Raw genomic sequence first — 15,212 nt, forward strand, 5'->3', positions numbered from 1 at the left:
CCCGAAGAGCTGCTCAGGCCAGCTGGGGGTGCTGTGGGCAGACACCCCCAGGACACCCGTGGGTCCCAGCACCCCAGGACGTGGGGCAGGATGGCCGGCTCGGGGGCGTTGGGGCAGCAGCGTGGCCCAACACTAGCTCTCAGCCGTGCTGAGGTGGCTGAGGCCTGGCAGCTCATCGCATGCCATGAACCCTTCACTGTCCCTTGCCCCGGTGACACCCAGGGGTGCCCCCGCACCCAGCACCCTCGGGGCAGCGCCGCAGACCCCATCCTGGGGGTGCAGAGCCCCACGGCGGCCACAGGACAGCCCCATCCCCAGCACGGTGACACCAGACGCTTGCGCCGGAGCAAGCTGGGGACCTTTACTGGGGTACAGCCGAGGGCACCCCCCGCCCCCCCACGGCGGGACCGCCCGCCTGCTCCTGACCCCGGCCGCCACCCTTCCCGATCCACTCCGGCGGGCGGCGGATCCGCGCCGGGTCCTGGCGGTAGCCGGGGCCGCCGCGGCACCTCCCGCCCCGCGGCCGCCCTGCAAAACCCGGCGCGGATCCGCGCCCCGCGGATGGGGCTGAGGGCGCGGTGCCCGGCGGGGGGGTCCCCAGGGCCGGCCACCGGCGGGGCAGGGGACGACCACCGCCTCAGAATGACGTGGCCTTGCTCTGCTCCTCGCCGTCGTTCTCCTCGTTGCCGTCCTCGGCCGCCGGGTTGGCGCAGCCGACGTGCTCCATCCTGCCGGGAACGAGGCGTCAGGGAGGCATGGCCCCCCGCGATGGGGCACCCCCGGCCCGCTCCCCTGGGGTGCCACCGCCGCCTTCGGCCACGCCCAGGGCACGTCGGGCCACGCACGGCACCGCCAGCACGTGGCCGTCCCCAGAGCCGGGCGAGCCCCGGCCAGGGCGGGCTCGCTGCCAGCCCCGCAGCCCCCCCGCCCTGGTACCTGTCAGTCCCCTGGGGCTCCTGGAGGCCGCCCTGCTTCCTGCGAGGGGAGAGAGGGGCTGAGCAGTGCCCGGGGATCGCCCCGTCCCGAGCCCGCACCCTGCTCCCAGCCTCGGGCATGGCCGGACCCTGCGGCCCCACCCGCGCCAGCACCCCGCGCCGAGGCGGGTGCAGGATGCGTCCCTGCCACACGGGCCCACCTGTGCATCCTCATCTGCCAGAGCCGGCTGACGAGCAGGAGCACGAAGACGATGAAGAGGAAGACGACGACAGCTGTAAGGCTGACAAGCCAGGGCTGCAGCTCCTTGGGGCCAGTGCCTGCTTGGCAGGGGGACAGGGACAGGGAGAGGGATGGGGATGGCCTCAGGGGGACCCCATCCTGCTGGGAACGGGACCCTCATCCCACAGCACAGGGACTTGGCCATGCTGAGCCTGGCACCGGTGGATGCTGGGGACACCAGGAGACATTGGCAGGCGCCGCCGCCACCCCACCATCCCTTGGGTGCCAAGGAAGCCACCCCGGCACAGCCAGCCTGTCCCCAGGAGAGTGCAGGGTGGCTGGCATGGTGGGGAGCACTGGGACAGCAGATGGGTGACCCCAAAATGGTTGCTGCCAGGGCACTGGGATGGACTGGTCCTACTGGGAAGGTCTCCCAGGAGCTGATCCGATGGCTCAGGGCAGGCACAGCCACCCCCCTCAGGGCACCCTGGGGCACAGGAGTACCGGGGGACCATGGGGGCACCTACCAGCCTGTCCCTGGGCGGTGGTGGTGAGGACAAGGAAGACAAGGAGCAAGAGGGGCTGCGAGGCCCTCGGCATCTCGGGCAGAGGCTGGGGCACCGTCGGATCCTGCTCCCGTGCTGCTGCTGGGGCCAAGCGCAGGTGCCACCCTCTGCACCCAGGGCCACTGGCCAAAGGGCAGCTTTTATTGGGCTCAAGAGGACAAGTGCCACCAAGTGCCATGGCCACGTGGCTTTTGTAATCCTTGGGAGGTGGCACCTCTCCCCCAGCTCAGCCACCGACACCTGTGGCCCCCAGTGGCCACCACCGCAAGGGGTCCCCCTCCCTGGGGTAGGTGAGTGAAGGGAGGGAGGGAGAGATGGATGGGTGTATGGGTGTGTGTTTGGAGGGACAGACAGATGGGTGGGTGAGCAGGTAGGTGGATGGATGCACCAACAGCTGGGCAGATGTGCAGAGGAGTGCCCACCCTGCCTGCTGCCCATGGGGCAGATCCGGGCCAGTGCCCCAACTCCACAGCCCCATCCCCTGCCACACTGTGGGGACAGGGCAGTGGGGGGGGGGGGGGGGCAGTGCCACGCCCCCACCAGCTGGGCCCCAGAGCAACGGCTGCTGCTGGTGGGACCCTATCGTGTGCCCAGGGAGCGCCCGGCTACCACGAAGAGCTAAATATTAACAGTGTTACCAGCAAGACCGCAGCAGGGTGAGCTGTTCTGCTCCGCCTCACAGCCCCCACACCCACCGAGGCACGGGGGAAACTGAGACACAGGGTGGCTGGCAGCAGCCCAGGGACAGACCGTGGGCTTCGGCAGGGCCGCCCTGCTCCTGGCAATTCCCCAAGGGGGAAGGAGGAGCCTGGGGACATGGGGATACTGTCACCCCCAGAGGGATGTGATGGGTGGGCAGCCCCAGCCTGGGTTTAAGGCAGGGGATGGGGGGTCCGGATGATGCAGCCACTATCCCCAGTACCCATCCCCCAAAGCCCAAGTGGGGCTTGTGGGTGCTTTGCCCTCCCAAGACTGGCTTTGGGGGCTCATGTGGGCGCCACCGCGCTCTGCCCCCGCGCTCTGCCCCATTGGGACGGGGCACAGCCTGGCAGTGTCAGGGCACCAAGGGGGCCAGCGGGGGCAAATCCAGCCTCAGTGTACAGCTGTCTGTCTGTCCCTCTCTGCGCATCTGCGCAGGATTGTGCCTACGCACGCCTGCCTGTGTGCACACGTGCCCGTGTGCACGTGTGTGCACATCCATGTCTGCGCTTACACATGTCTGCACCCATGCCCAGGGTGTGCCCTTGCGCCAGGGGCTTGCACCCCTCAGCACCCACCTTTACATCCCCACCCGTGTCCACACGCATCTCTCCCCACACACCCGTGCCCAGGGGTGGCACCTCCGCCGAGGGACACGGCTGCACCCAGGTGAAGGTTGGGGTGTCCCAGCCCCACCACCTCCCATGCCCATGGCTGGCTGAGGGGTGAGCGGACAGGCCTGCAGCAGGCTGCTTTATTGGGGGGGGCAGTGACAGCAGCCCCGAGATAAGTGCAGCCACGTGCCAGCACCAGGCAGTGTCACCCCTGCGCCCCAGCCTGGGGCCAGGGCCATGCTGTGACCCAACAGCTGGGGGTGCATGGCTGCGGGGTACCAGGGGTGGGGTGGGGGGGCAGTCCCTGGCTCTAAAAAAACCTCTTCTTATGGGAGTCGGCGAAGGAGATGGAGCTGTGCCGGGTGGCAGCGAGCAGCCCCAGCGGGATGTCCATGCCAGGGAGGACACCAGCGCCTTCACTCTCCAGCTCCCCCTGTGCTGGTGCCCCGTCCTCCTCCAGCCACTCCACCTCTGGCATGGTCCCTTCAGCCATCACGGCCTTCTCCTCCTCCAGCTTGGGCCCGAATGCCCAGTCTGTGGGAGAGACGGAGTCATCAATGGCACATCCCTGCCACAGCAAAGGCTCTGGGTTTGGGGGTCCCCCTTGCCCCCCACCGAGCCCCATAAGAAGCCCCAAAGCTCAGTCCTGCTCTGGGCAGCACTCACCGGCAAAGTCGTGCACCAGGTCCTTGATGAGGTGCCCCACGATGGCATATGCCACCACCAGCACCAGGGTGGCAGCCATCACCAGGTAAAGGACGTAGCGGGGCAGGCGGATGCTGTCCAGGGCCGGGGGCTTGTAGTCCACATACAGCACCCCATCCTCCTCGGGGGGAGACTGCAGCAAGTGCCGCGGCCCCCATGCCCCCTCGGTGCTGGGGGGTGAGGTGCCCCCTGCCAAGGCCATTGCCAGCTCCCCCTGCGCCCCAGCCCCGAGCTACCAAAGCCTCTGCCACCCGGGGGGCCACAGGGGAGAAGTGGCATCAGGGTCCAGGAGGTTCCTTGGTGCCGGTGGCTCACAGGGAAAGCAGGGTCCCCATGCTCGCTCAGTGGCCCTGTGTGAGGGGGAACCACTTGCCCGCTGCCGCAAAGGACACCGCATCCATGGGAAGGAGCTTAGTGCCTGCTAATCCGGCACAGCCCCAGTGGGCTCAGCCTGGGGGGCAACCAGCAGGCTCCGACATGGCTCAGGCTCCCCAGAATCTGCCCCTCCAGCAGCACTGCCGGTACCTCAGTCCCTCTGGGAGAGGGGAATTGTCTGCAGCTGGAGAACCCCCAAAGGCAGGGATGGGGAAGGATGCCTCAAGGCCTCCCCCCGCCTCCCCTGAGCTTGGTTAAATCCCTCCCTGTATCCCCCGAGCAGATGGTGTGAAATCCTGGCAGCAACACCCTGCCCCAGAGTACACGGCACCCTCCAAGCCAGGAGGTGACAGATGGAGGGGACAGGTGTCACAGCCCCACGCTGGGGGGATGTCCACAGAGACCCCTTTGCTGCACGGAGTCCAGCCACAGCAAAGCAGCCCACGGCGAGGGGCCATCACGTTGGCCACCACATGTGGCACGCCAGTGCCCAGCACCGCTCCTCCAGCGAGGAGCAGCCTGCAGCAGGGTGCAGAGGCCGGGCACCACCTCAAACCACTGCTCTCTGCACCAGGAGGGTGCAGGCTTTGGCCCGGACCAGCAGCAGCCTTGAAAGAGTAAACCCAAACCCTTCCCCAGGTGGGTTGGCCAGGGAGGGATGAAGGTGCCTGTGGGATTCGGTGCCAAGTCAGGGCTCAACGCCCAGGCCCTCCTCCACCCCGGCACACATCCCAGCTCTGCTGCACCCAGGTCGCCCCTGGCCAGATCCTGGCCGCAAAAATGCCAGTTTCGTTCCAATTTGGGCTTAAAAGGTGTTGGGGGAGTGAAGGAAAACACTGGCACAGAGAAATTTTGAAACAGCCTTGTATGGCCTGAGCAAGTCACCTGTGGGAACAGTGGAGAGCAAGGATTGAGCAGCCGGAGTGGAGACAAACACACAGGCAGCGTGCCACATCCCCCGTGCCGGTAATGTCCCGGTGTGGAGCTGGCAGCCACCTTACACCAGTAACGAGGCAAGGGGGAAACAGCACATGCCACTGCCCTGCCCTGGCACCCACAGGGATGGAGATGAGCACAAAGACCACCAGAGCTTGGCGGTGCCAGCTGGGTCCTGCCCATTACTCAGAGGCTACAGAGGATGAGGGAAGGGGGGGCAAGAAGCCACACGGCATCTGCTGACTCCAAACTGTGAAAACATCAGGTCACCTCCAATGCGAAGTTATAGAGGTTTGGGGCCCTCATCCTCCACATCACATGCGAGTGACCCCATCCAGAGCACTCGGGCATGCAGGTCTGACTTCCAGTAAGCATGTATGGGTGACCAAAAGTGGTCATGCTCCAGTAAAAGCCTCTCCCATGGGGTCCTGAACTGGGCCAGACTAGGCTGTGGCTGGGGCTCCCTGCTCCAGCTGTCCCCAAGCACCAGAGCCCCAGGGATGCTGGGCTGATCACAGCAGTGGCTTTAGGGACTAAGACAATCGAGGCTGGGATCAACTCAGAGGCAGACTTTGAAGGGGAAAATCCCTGTCAGCAGGACACCAGTCCCCATGGCACAGCAGGACTCCACCAGCCCCTCCACTGGGCAGCACCACCGTGGGGGCTCCTGGGGCACCCCATAGACATCTGCCTTCCTACCTGGGCCTGCTTGGGGGGGGGACACGACAGTTTTACCCCGTACCATCAGGGACTCCACCCATTATGGTTGCATTCAATGGTCTTAAAGGTCTTTTCCAACCTAAATGATTCTCTTATATGATTCTATCATAGCAGCTCCAGGGCTACCCATCAGGGCCTGACCCTTCAGCACTGGGTGCACCCCACATCCAGACAAGGGCTAAATCACAGCTCAAATCACATGGGAGTTCCCCCCACCAGTGCTTTATTCCCTGCCAGCCCCTCCTGTGCCCACGCAGGCCTGCCCAAGGGGTTTGAGTGCTGGCAGCAGACACCAGCCCCAGCCCTCCCAGGTCTGGTTAAACACAGAGGGAAGTCTGGGCAGGCTCTGCCTCACCCTGTAAGCCCTAATGGCAGTGCCATTCCCTGCAGAAAGAAAAAGTGCAGCCAAATCTTCCAAACTTTGCCATGAAACAACCCCCATCCCAGGGCAAAGGCTGCCGCAAGCACAGTCCCAGCCTGCCCTGACAGGAGAGGCCAAACCCACAACAGCTCCTCCACCACAGAGGCAAGGAGGGACCCAGCTCGGCACCAGCACCTTCGAGGCATCGCATCTCAACAACCTGAGAGCAAGTGCCCAAAGCCAGCCCTGGCGCCCCAGCAAAGCTCAGGCAGGGAAAGTGGAGCTGTTTCACACCAAGCTGCCATGGCAGCACAAGCCCAGAGCAGCCCTGGGCCCCGCACAGCCGTGACAGGCTCTGACCTGCAGAGCAGAGCCCGCTCGGTCCAAGCCCTGTGCCAGGCTGTGGGCAGGCAGTGCTGATCCTGGCAGGTAAAGAGGGGCAGATCCAGGAAATGGGGAGTGGTGGGGCAGGGGGAGGGCAAGTAACAGCTTAGCCTGGATTTGAAGGGAGAAGGCGGCTGTAATTGTGCCAGAGCGCAAATCCAGTTCCTCCTCCACCTCTGCTGCGGCAAGGCATGGATCCATGTTGATGGAGGCACCCATGAAAGCACAGCCGAAGGAGGGTGAGAGGCAGCATGCCCAGCCCGCGCCCCTCCAGCTGGCGCTCAGGCAGAGGCCTGCAGCTTGCAGAGCCCGTCGGCGTACTGGAACTGGGTGCCATTCTCGTACTCGTACATGTCCAGTGCCACCTCACAGCTCTCCCGCACGACCCGCTCCTCATCGTGGGCGAAGGCACGCAGGGTCTCCAGGCAGGAGGGGCGGGCGATGGAGCCCAGGGCCTCAGCACACTCGTGGCGTACCATGGGGCTCTCGGTGCGGCTGCGCAGTGCAGCTGTCAGCTGTGGGACGCAGGCCTCATCCTGCATCTGGCCCAGCACATAGCCGATCTCATGGCGGAAGAGGGCGCTGCCAGAGTGCAGTCCTGCAAGGAGGTGGTGAGGGTGAGCCGCCACTGCCCCCAAAGCACACTGGGATGCTTGGCCGAAGCCCCCAACCCAGAAGCCAGGGGAAGCCATGGGGCAGGCTGGCCTGAGGGTTAGACCTGGCAGTCGCCATCCCCAGACCTTTGGGGGCTTTTGGGGAAAGGGAAAAAATACCAATGGGAAGGGCTGTCCCACCCTGCTCCCTGACCCCAACTCAGCTGTGGCAGCGCTGGCACCACACAACTGCAGCCATGCCCTGGTGGTGTAGGGACGCCCTCTCGTGACAACAGCAGCCACCCTCCCGGCAGAGGCGCCGGCACCCTCGCCTGCCCTGGAGAGCCTGCACTGCCCACAGGCCCTGCCCCACCAGCACGATGTGCCTGGGGTGGACTGGCAGCACAGCCACAGCCTCAAGCCCTCCCATGCTGTGGGACTGAACAGCCGCAGCAGGAGATCACAGATCCCTGCATGGCTCATCTCACAGTGCAGAAACGCCCTCAGCTCATCCCAGATGGGTTAAGAGCCTCGTCTGCTTCCCCTGGGCTGGGGGGTGGGTCCAAACAGTTCCTGGGCTGTGGTCTGCCCCTTCCCACTCAGGAGACACTTGCTCCCCTCTCCAGAGCTATTCCCAAACTCCAGGATGAGGTTGGCAGCCCCTGACTTTCCAACGGGTCCCACCACGTCAGACTGGTTGGTCCCAAGCCAACATTACAGGCTGTGCCCTCTCCCCGCTGGACCCATAGAGAAAGGGGGCCTGGAATAGAGCAAGGGGGCTGTGAAACACCAGAGAGCACCAAGTACTTTGCGATGCAGCTCTTGCAAGCAAGTGGGGGGGACAGCAGCTGTGGAAATAAACATGTGAAGAGCTTAAGAAGAGGCCCACAGCTCTGGCAGCCCTGGATTTGGGAAGGGCTAATCCCAGATTAACCTGTATAGACTTAAGAGGAGACTGCAGGTAGCCTTGCACTGGCCCTTACCATCCGCCAGCGCCAACACGGCAGCCTGGCCTCCCAGGTTTCGCAGGGCGAACATGGCCCTGTAGCGGTCAAACAGTGTGCGTGACTCATCCAGGAGGGTTTCGCGGAGTTTGGCAACATCCGTCTCCTCAGCAGGGGGAGCTGGATCCACAGAGAGGTAGGGACCGGCGCCTGGCTCCTGCTTGTGCTCCTGCAGCCACTCCAGCCTTCTCACCGCCAGCTGACACGTCTCCGCCACCTGCGGGGATGGTGACACAGCTCTGGTTGCAGGATGGCACTGTATGGTGGTGGGAGGGCACCCAGGACTTCCCAATGGCAGCCAGGCACCAGCACACGGCAGGACGCCACTTGTGGTGTCCCTGTCCCAGACCAGGAGCTGCCCCAGGGAGACCCGCCTCACCCTCCTGTACCAGCAGTGCTGCACACCAGGGGAAATAACAACCCCCAAGAGCCTCACCTCAATCACGGGATCCTCTGAATAGCGTTTCAGGATATCCAGCACATCCGGATTCCCAATGGCACCCAGGGCTTCACCTGAAGGAAGGACACATCAGGACGTTATCAAGGCATCAACAGGAGAAGGGGCCTGCTGTGTTCTCTGGCAAAGCTTCAGCCAGCTCCAAAGTGGGGACACAGGTCTGACTCTGACCAATCTTAAAGGAGACAGCCAGGCAAATAAACACGGCAGGAGCCAGCCTCACCAGCAGGAAGGGGCACGCTTGGCCAACCAGTCCAGCCAGGGCATGTGGTGAGGCAGTTACAAGCATCAGGGTTTTCCGAGCCAAAACACCCAAGCTGGATCAGGCCATCATGAGCTGTTCGGTACGGGTGGAGGCAACCACAAGTCCCCTGCCCCCACAGCTGCAGGAACTGCCATCGTACCTGCCTCGTGCCTGACCATGGGCTCCTGGGCAGTGTCCTCCAGTACCCGGATGAGCACAGGGATGGCTGCCTCGTCCTGCATCTGGCCCAGGCAGTAGGCCAACTCATGCTTCAGCAGCGCAGAGCCATCGCCGAAGGCCCGGCTGATCCAGTCCACAGCCGCGCGCCCGCCGAGGTTGCGCAGGGTGAAAAGGGCCCGGAACCGGGCGGGCAGGGGCTGGGCCGCGTCCACCAGCGTCCGGCCGATGGCCTCCACCTCCTCCTCTGTCACCATGGCGCCGAGGCGGGCAGGCCGCAGTCGCACGCAGGCCGCCGTCGGGGCTGCCTCCGGTCACACTCCTGTGCACGGGGAAGGGGGTCAGGGGGACCCTGGGGCAAGGGCACCCTCAGCCGCCAGCCGGTTCCTCGCCCCGGGCCGGGGCCCGGCGGGGGCGGAGGGGCTGTACCGGCGGCGGAAGCCGAGACCCGGCCCTGCACCGGGGAACCGAGCGGAAACGGACCCGGGACCCCACGGCAAGAACCCGGACCCGGCTTGACCGGACGCCCGGGACCGACAGGGACCGCGCGCCGCGCCAGCCCGGCCGGGCCCCACCCAGCCCAGCCGCGCTCAGCGGAAGCCGCCGGACCGGGGAGCGCTGGGGGACGGCCCGGCCCCGGCCCCGGTCCCGCACTCACCCCGCGCCGCCATGCTGCGCCCTCATGTGACCGCGCCGGTAGCTCCTACCACCGCACTTCCGGGTGGGGGAGGGCGGGGCCACCCTGAGCCCGTCCACGCGTGTGTGGGGAGGTGGGTGTGTGCTGCCTTCCCCCCCGCGCCCGCCGAGTGGGAGCGGCCGGGGAAACTGGGTTAGCGGCAGACGCATGCCCGATGGCGGCGGAGCGCGGGGCGGGGCTGCCCCGCAACCGTCACGCGGTCCGGCCAAATGGCCTCCCGTGGTCCCCCACGGCCTCCTCCGTAGCCCCCCAAGGGTCCCCCATCCCTCCTCCACAGTACCCCCATGGCAGCCCTCTATGGCCTCCCCCATGCTCACCCCCGGTGCCCTCCTCAAATAGCACCCAAGGCCTGCCCACATGGCCCCTCCAAATGGCCTCCCATGGCCCCACCATGGCATCCCCCATGGCCCCCAGTGCTGCCCCTTGCCCCAGGGCCACCCAAGCCAGTGTGGGAGGGGCACGGGCCCCACTCTGCCATGAGGAGCCCCTTCCCTGCGCAGCTTTGCTACCCCTGTGCCCACAGAACGGTCCCTGTGGTTGCCCCAGTGGCCGGCCACCTTCATGGGTGCTGTCGCGGCAGGTGGAGCCAACAGCTGCCCTCCCAGCACTCAGGGCCTCGTTCATCCCCACCAGGGCTCTGCCAGCTGCTGCCAGTGCTCCAGCTGGGACAGCCTGGCCCCATTGAGCCCCACAGGCACCAGATCCCAGCCCTGTGGGAAGGGTGGCACGACAGGACATGCCTGTGCCGCTCCCCCCACCTACCACCTTCCAGCAAAGGGCTGATGAAGGTGCCTTTGCACTCCGGCAGCCGGCCCTGCCCTGGCACAGCGGAGGCAGTGTGCCACCAGGCTCCAGCCTGAGGCAGGAGGACGGTGGGGGAATAAACCACAGCCGCTGTATTTCCCAGATGATACGGGGGCAGACCTGCATGTGGCTGCTCACGCTGTAGCCAGGCCAGGAACAGAGATCAGATGCACCGGCAGGAAGAGCTGGCCAGTGGGACACGGAGGGACCCCAGGGGCTGAGCCACAGCCCCTCACAGCAAACCCCTCTGGAGAGGGGCAAGGAGTGACACCAGGCTGCGATGGCTCAGCCTGCTCCCCGCGAGGGTGGCATGTGCTGCCTGCGCAGCAGCAGAGCAGGAGTTAGTGGATGCAATTTCATTCCGGGCTGGTGCCAGCCCCCAGCAAGTCACTGCTCTGCCTCTTCCTTCTCTTTCCCTCCCAAGTGTGTTTATGCAGCAAGTTTCATGCCTTCAAAGGGGTTTTGCCTTCTTATTTCAAGCCTCCTGCCGGTTTCAGGCTGACATGCTCCCAGGAAAGGGAGACCCAGGTAGCCCTCTCCCTCACCCAGCCCCAAACACCGCTTTACTCGCGCAGCACACAACACAGCACCAGACCATTCAAATCCTGGGAGAGAGCAAGAGCTCAAAATACATTCCACTGCCTGAAACCACTGCTGCAAAACCAGCATGAGTGTGATGCAGCCACCCCCCTCCTTGTCCCAGGAACAGCCGGTACAGCCGGCAGCCTTCCTCACTCTGTGGGCAGCTTTCGGCACAGGCAAGAGGGCGCAGTCCTTTGCCAAACAGCCCGGTACTGCTGGGCCAACGTTTGCCAGAGCCTGTGGGAAGTCCGCGAGCAAGGATGCGCAGGGCTGCTTCTCCCCCCAGCCCCATCAGCCCTCCCCGCAGCTCTCGAAGTACTGGCACATCAGCTCGCGCACTTGCTCGGCCCGGCCATCCTCCATGGCAGCGGGCGGGGGCTGGCAGGGCTTGGGTAGCTCAGTCGGCTCAGCACCCTCCAGCCACTCCTCATTGAAGGGGTTGTCGTGGGCTTCACAGACATTGTGCAGGATGCAGCAGGCGAGGACAAGGGTGGGCAGCAGCTCGAGGCTGCAGTCGTCGCACTTCAGGAGGATCTGCCAGCGCGCCTTCAGGCGCAGGAAGGCGTTCTCAATCACACTGTGTGCCCGCTTCAGGCGGTAGTTGAACTGCAGCTGCCGCTGGGTGAGGTTCTCGTCCTCCTGGTAGGGCTTGAGGATCCAGTCTTGCAAGGGGTAGGTGGCATCGCCCAGCAGCACATACTTCTGCGCCTTCCCCATGAAATGCTTTGGAGGGTTGGGGCACAGCCGGCCCTCCTTGGCTAGCACCCACAAGCTGGAGCTCTCCAGGACCGCACTGTTCTCCATGCTGCCAGGGAAGGCGGTGGAGACGTCCCAGAACTGGCCCAGCCCATCCACAGTGGCCTGCGTCAGGATGGAGTGCCAGCCCTGGCCATTGCAGTAGTCAGCACTGAGGCGCAGGGGTGGGTGGATGGGGATGTGAAGGCTGTCCAGGGCGCCGATGCAGTGTGGGAAGCCCCAGCGGGTGCGGAAGATGCGCACCATGTTCTCCAGCTCCTTCTCATTGGGCAGCCGGAGGTAGAGGGGTTTCAGCAGCAAGACAACGGCGTAGCTCACCTCCCGGACACACGTCTGCACCGTGGAGGGCCCCACGCCAAAGAGCGGGCTGAGAGTCTGGTACTCTACATTGGTGGCCAAGTGCCACAAGGCCACAGCCACCCTCTTCTCCAGGGGCAGAGGGGGGTGGAAGTGGGCACTGTGCGGAGCCAGCCCGGGCCGCAGCTGGTTGCAGACATAGAAGAAGGTCTCCTTGGACATCCGAAACTTCTCCAGCCAGTCCTGGGGCCCAAACTCCTTCAGGACCACCCGTTCCCACCAGTCTGCGCTCCTGATGCTGGGCCAGGCACGGGGGTAGAAGTAGCAGCTGGTTCTCCTCCGGCGAGCAATCAGGAGCTGCAGCATGGCGGGGAGACAAGAGGAGTGTGAGACAGCATTTCCCCACTGGCAGCCCCCACCAGCGCTTTGCTGGGACCTCCCCTCTGAAGACCACCCAGCTGAAGCAACCTGCTCACAGCATGGAGGATGCCCAGTGCCACCTGGCCAGGGGTCCGGACTGGCATGACCACTGGGCCAAATTCTGCTATTCCTAGGAAGCCCCATCGGAAACCCACCATGCAATAGCTGTGACCCTGGACAAGATGCCCAGGTGCCACAGACAAGGAGCCTTCTGGAAAAGTCCCCTTTCAGGGAGGCCAGCCACTCTGTGGTTTTATTTTTTAACGTCTATTACTTGCTTTCCTGCAACCGAGCGAAGTACGGGCTCGGTCATGACTTGGAAGGGGGAGCAAGCACCCACGGTCCTGGCCCATCGATGGAAATTTTTTTTCTGTTATTGAATCACAAAAGAGATATTTAAGCTAAAAAGAGGATTTTTTTCACCTTCCTCGGCAGCTGCCCAGGGAAGTGGGTTGCCCATGTTTCCCCCAATGGCTTGTCCTCGCTGCCATGTGTGCCCAGGCCCTTCCTATCCCCACCCTTTGTGACCCCCACCCTTGGTGTCACCCCCTCCTTCATGCCCCCCCGTCCTTCGTGCCTAGGTTCACATCCCACGTCCTTCAAGCCCCTCCTCCTTCGTGTCCCCCCATCCGTCACGTCCCACCTATCCCCCACGTTCTCCATCCTTTGTGACCTCTGCGTTCCCCTCGTGTCCTTTGTGTCCCGCATCCTTCCTGTCCGCACGTCCCCCGTGTCCCCCATCCGTGGCGTCCCCGTGAGCCCGCCGCGCCCCTCCCGCCCCCCACCCTCCCCGTCCCCGCGACCCTCCCCGTCCCCGCGTCCCTCCCGTCCAGCACCGATCGCGCGCCCCCCGCGGCGCCCCCCCCGGTCACCGTCATGAGGCGCTTCTGCCGCTGGCTGTAGTAGTGCCGGAGCCAGGCGCGCCGCTGCGGCCCGTCCCAGCCGCCGGCACCGGCGCCGCCGCCGGCCCCGGCCATGGCCCGCCGCCCGCCCGCCCGCCGCCGCGCCAGCGCGCACAGCAGCACCAGCAGCCGCTCCTGCATTTTCAAATCGGGAGCCGGGGCCGCCCTGGAAGTGATCGGCCGCGGGGTCACGGCGGCACCGGGGGGCGGGACGGGAGGGGACGGCACGGGGAGGCACCGCCGCCTCCACCCGCGCCCGCCCCGCCTGGCCCCGCTCTCCCGCCCGGCGCGGGGGGCGCCGGCACCGGCCCGGCCCGCGGGCGGAGGCCGCCGGTCTCCCGTGGGCCGGGCGGCCTGGGGGCTTTCGGGTTCGGGACGGAGCCCGGCGCCGTCCATCCGCGCAGCACACGCGTGTCGTCTGCGGGAAGGCGGAACAAGGCAGGCCGGGCTGCGCTGCAGAGAGAAACGGCCCCAGAAAAACAAACCACCCCCCCAACAATAACAAGCCAGCAGCACCAATCTCGTGGTTGCACCCCGAGAGCAGTGCCCGAGTTCCCCAAAGCCTGTTGGATTTTGGGGATGTGCCATGGTGGGGGATATTCCACATCCTGAGGTCCCACCTGACAACAGCGGATGGAGCGTTGCTCCAGGAGGCTGCCAGGGTGCCTCGTGTCAGGACTCCAGGAGTGATTCACGTCCTTCTTAGCCTGCCAGTTACTGGCTGCTTCTTGTTGGTGTTGTAAATGACATACAAGGGAGCTTGAAAGAGATACTCAGTTAATCACAGGTGGCCAAGCAGCGCTAATAACAGGGGATCGCATGCCTGCAGCTTGTTGCATCACCACAGTACAGGCATCGGTGCAGGACAGGCTGTCAGTGGGACACTGGCATGGGCTTATGGCGGCACTGTGGTGCTACAGGTAGACATGATCTGTGGAAATGGAGTCTTCCGCCTCCTTCGAACCACAATAAAGGCTCCGAGCCCCACCAGAGCCAGCCTGGCGGGAGGGAAGGTCATGCACAGCAGGAAGGGTTCGCTGCTCAGGCTGGCTCTCGTGCAGGTGCCGGTGTTGGGGATGGCCCGGGTGAAGCAAGTCCTCCTGGCCAGCATCAGCCTGGGGCTGGGAGCAGCCTCTCAGGCCACAGCGCTTGCTCCCCTCTCCAAGCCATGCCCATCGACCAAGCTCCGGCACCAGCTCTCGCCAGGGGCGGGAGGCAGCGAGGCATCATGACCCCGCACCTCGCTGGAGCCACTCTCTGGATCACCGCCTGCACTAGACCCAGCCCTGTCTGTCCGTTGGTCTGCCCTGGCCGCTCGTGAAACGGTGGCCCAGGTTGCCCTGAGAGGCTGTGGAGGCCCTGTCCCTGGTGACACACGGGACGGGGTGGACGGGGCTGGACTGAGGCATGGAAACAAACTCTGCAACTCACAGGGAGTTATAAAGCAGGTATGTTTATTGCAGTGCTGGGTGCAAGGGGGATCGCTCCTCCTAACTTGCACACTGCAAGTCATGATGGACAAAGCTTATATTGCTCAGTTATATACATAGGCATTAGATATCCTGGAACTAATTATAATACGTTCATCTTAACTACCCATGCATTTTAAGTCCCTTCTTCCACATATGGTCATGAGTTGGCCCATCCAGTAATCTTGTCAGTGTATTGCAAGGTGTGTTGGTTTCAACTGGTGTCCTGACTCTTATCTAGGTGGAGACGTCCTTAGTTGCTTTTGTTGTGGTTTCAGCTGGTGACTGGCGCCTG

General features: G+C 64.5%; 4 protein-coding genes across 4 annotated transcripts; all 4 read right to left on the reverse strand.

Annotated features, from left to right (window-relative positions):
* Nucleotides 1–552: 552 nt before the first annotated feature.
* Nucleotides 553–1,787, reverse strand: SMIM24 (small integral membrane protein 24). Its single transcript, XM_075077688.1, has 3 exons — nucleotides 1,683–1,787; nucleotides 941–1,253; nucleotides 553–728 (listed from the first exon to the last, which is right to left on the reverse strand). Exons 1-3 carry the CDS (start codon nucleotides 1,753–1,755, stop codon nucleotides 638–640), a joined length of 477 nt encoding a protein of 158 aa, XP_074933789.1. The 5' UTR covers nucleotides 1,756–1,787; the 3' UTR covers nucleotides 553–637.
* A 1,359-nt stretch (nucleotides 1,788–3,146) lies between these two features.
* Nucleotides 3,147–4,070, reverse strand: SMIM44 (small integral membrane protein 44). The gene is made up of 2 exons (XM_075077022.1): nucleotides 3,701–4,070; nucleotides 3,147–3,568 (listed from the first exon to the last, which is right to left on the reverse strand). The coding sequence occupies exons 1-2, from the start codon at nucleotides 3,939–3,941 to the stop codon at nucleotides 3,345–3,347; spliced, it is 465 nt and encodes a 154-aa protein (XP_074933123.1). The 5' UTR covers nucleotides 3,942–4,070; the 3' UTR covers nucleotides 3,147–3,344.
* Nucleotides 4,071–4,964: 894 nt separating this feature from the next.
* DOHH (deoxyhypusine hydroxylase) lies at nucleotides 4,965–9,849 on the reverse strand. The gene is made up of 5 exons (XM_075077021.1): nucleotides 9,649–9,849; nucleotides 8,974–9,312; nucleotides 8,549–8,625; nucleotides 8,092–8,329; nucleotides 4,965–7,113 (listed from the first exon to the last, which is right to left on the reverse strand). Exons 2-5 carry the CDS (start codon nucleotides 9,245–9,247, stop codon nucleotides 6,797–6,799), a joined length of 906 nt encoding a protein of 301 aa, XP_074933122.1. The 5' UTR covers nucleotides 9,248–9,312; nucleotides 9,649–9,849; the 3' UTR covers nucleotides 4,965–6,796.
* Nucleotides 9,850–11,094: 1,245 nt separating this feature from the next.
* Nucleotides 11,095–13,869, reverse strand: LOC142049458 (uncharacterized). The gene is made up of 2 exons (XM_075077199.1): nucleotides 13,419–13,869; nucleotides 11,095–12,483 (listed from the first exon to the last, which is right to left on the reverse strand). Exons 1-2 carry the CDS (start codon nucleotides 13,842–13,844, stop codon nucleotides 11,365–11,367), a joined length of 1,545 nt encoding a protein of 514 aa, XP_074933300.1. The 5' UTR covers nucleotides 13,845–13,869; the 3' UTR covers nucleotides 11,095–11,364.
* Between the last annotated feature and the right edge of the window lie 1,343 nt (nucleotides 13,870–15,212).

The sequence above is a fragment of the Phalacrocorax aristotelis genome, chromosome W (assembly GCF_949628215.1).
Source record: "Phalacrocorax aristotelis chromosome W, bGulAri2.1, whole genome shotgun sequence".
Lineage (NCBI taxonomy): Eukaryota > Metazoa > Chordata > Aves > Suliformes > Phalacrocoracidae > Phalacrocorax > Phalacrocorax aristotelis.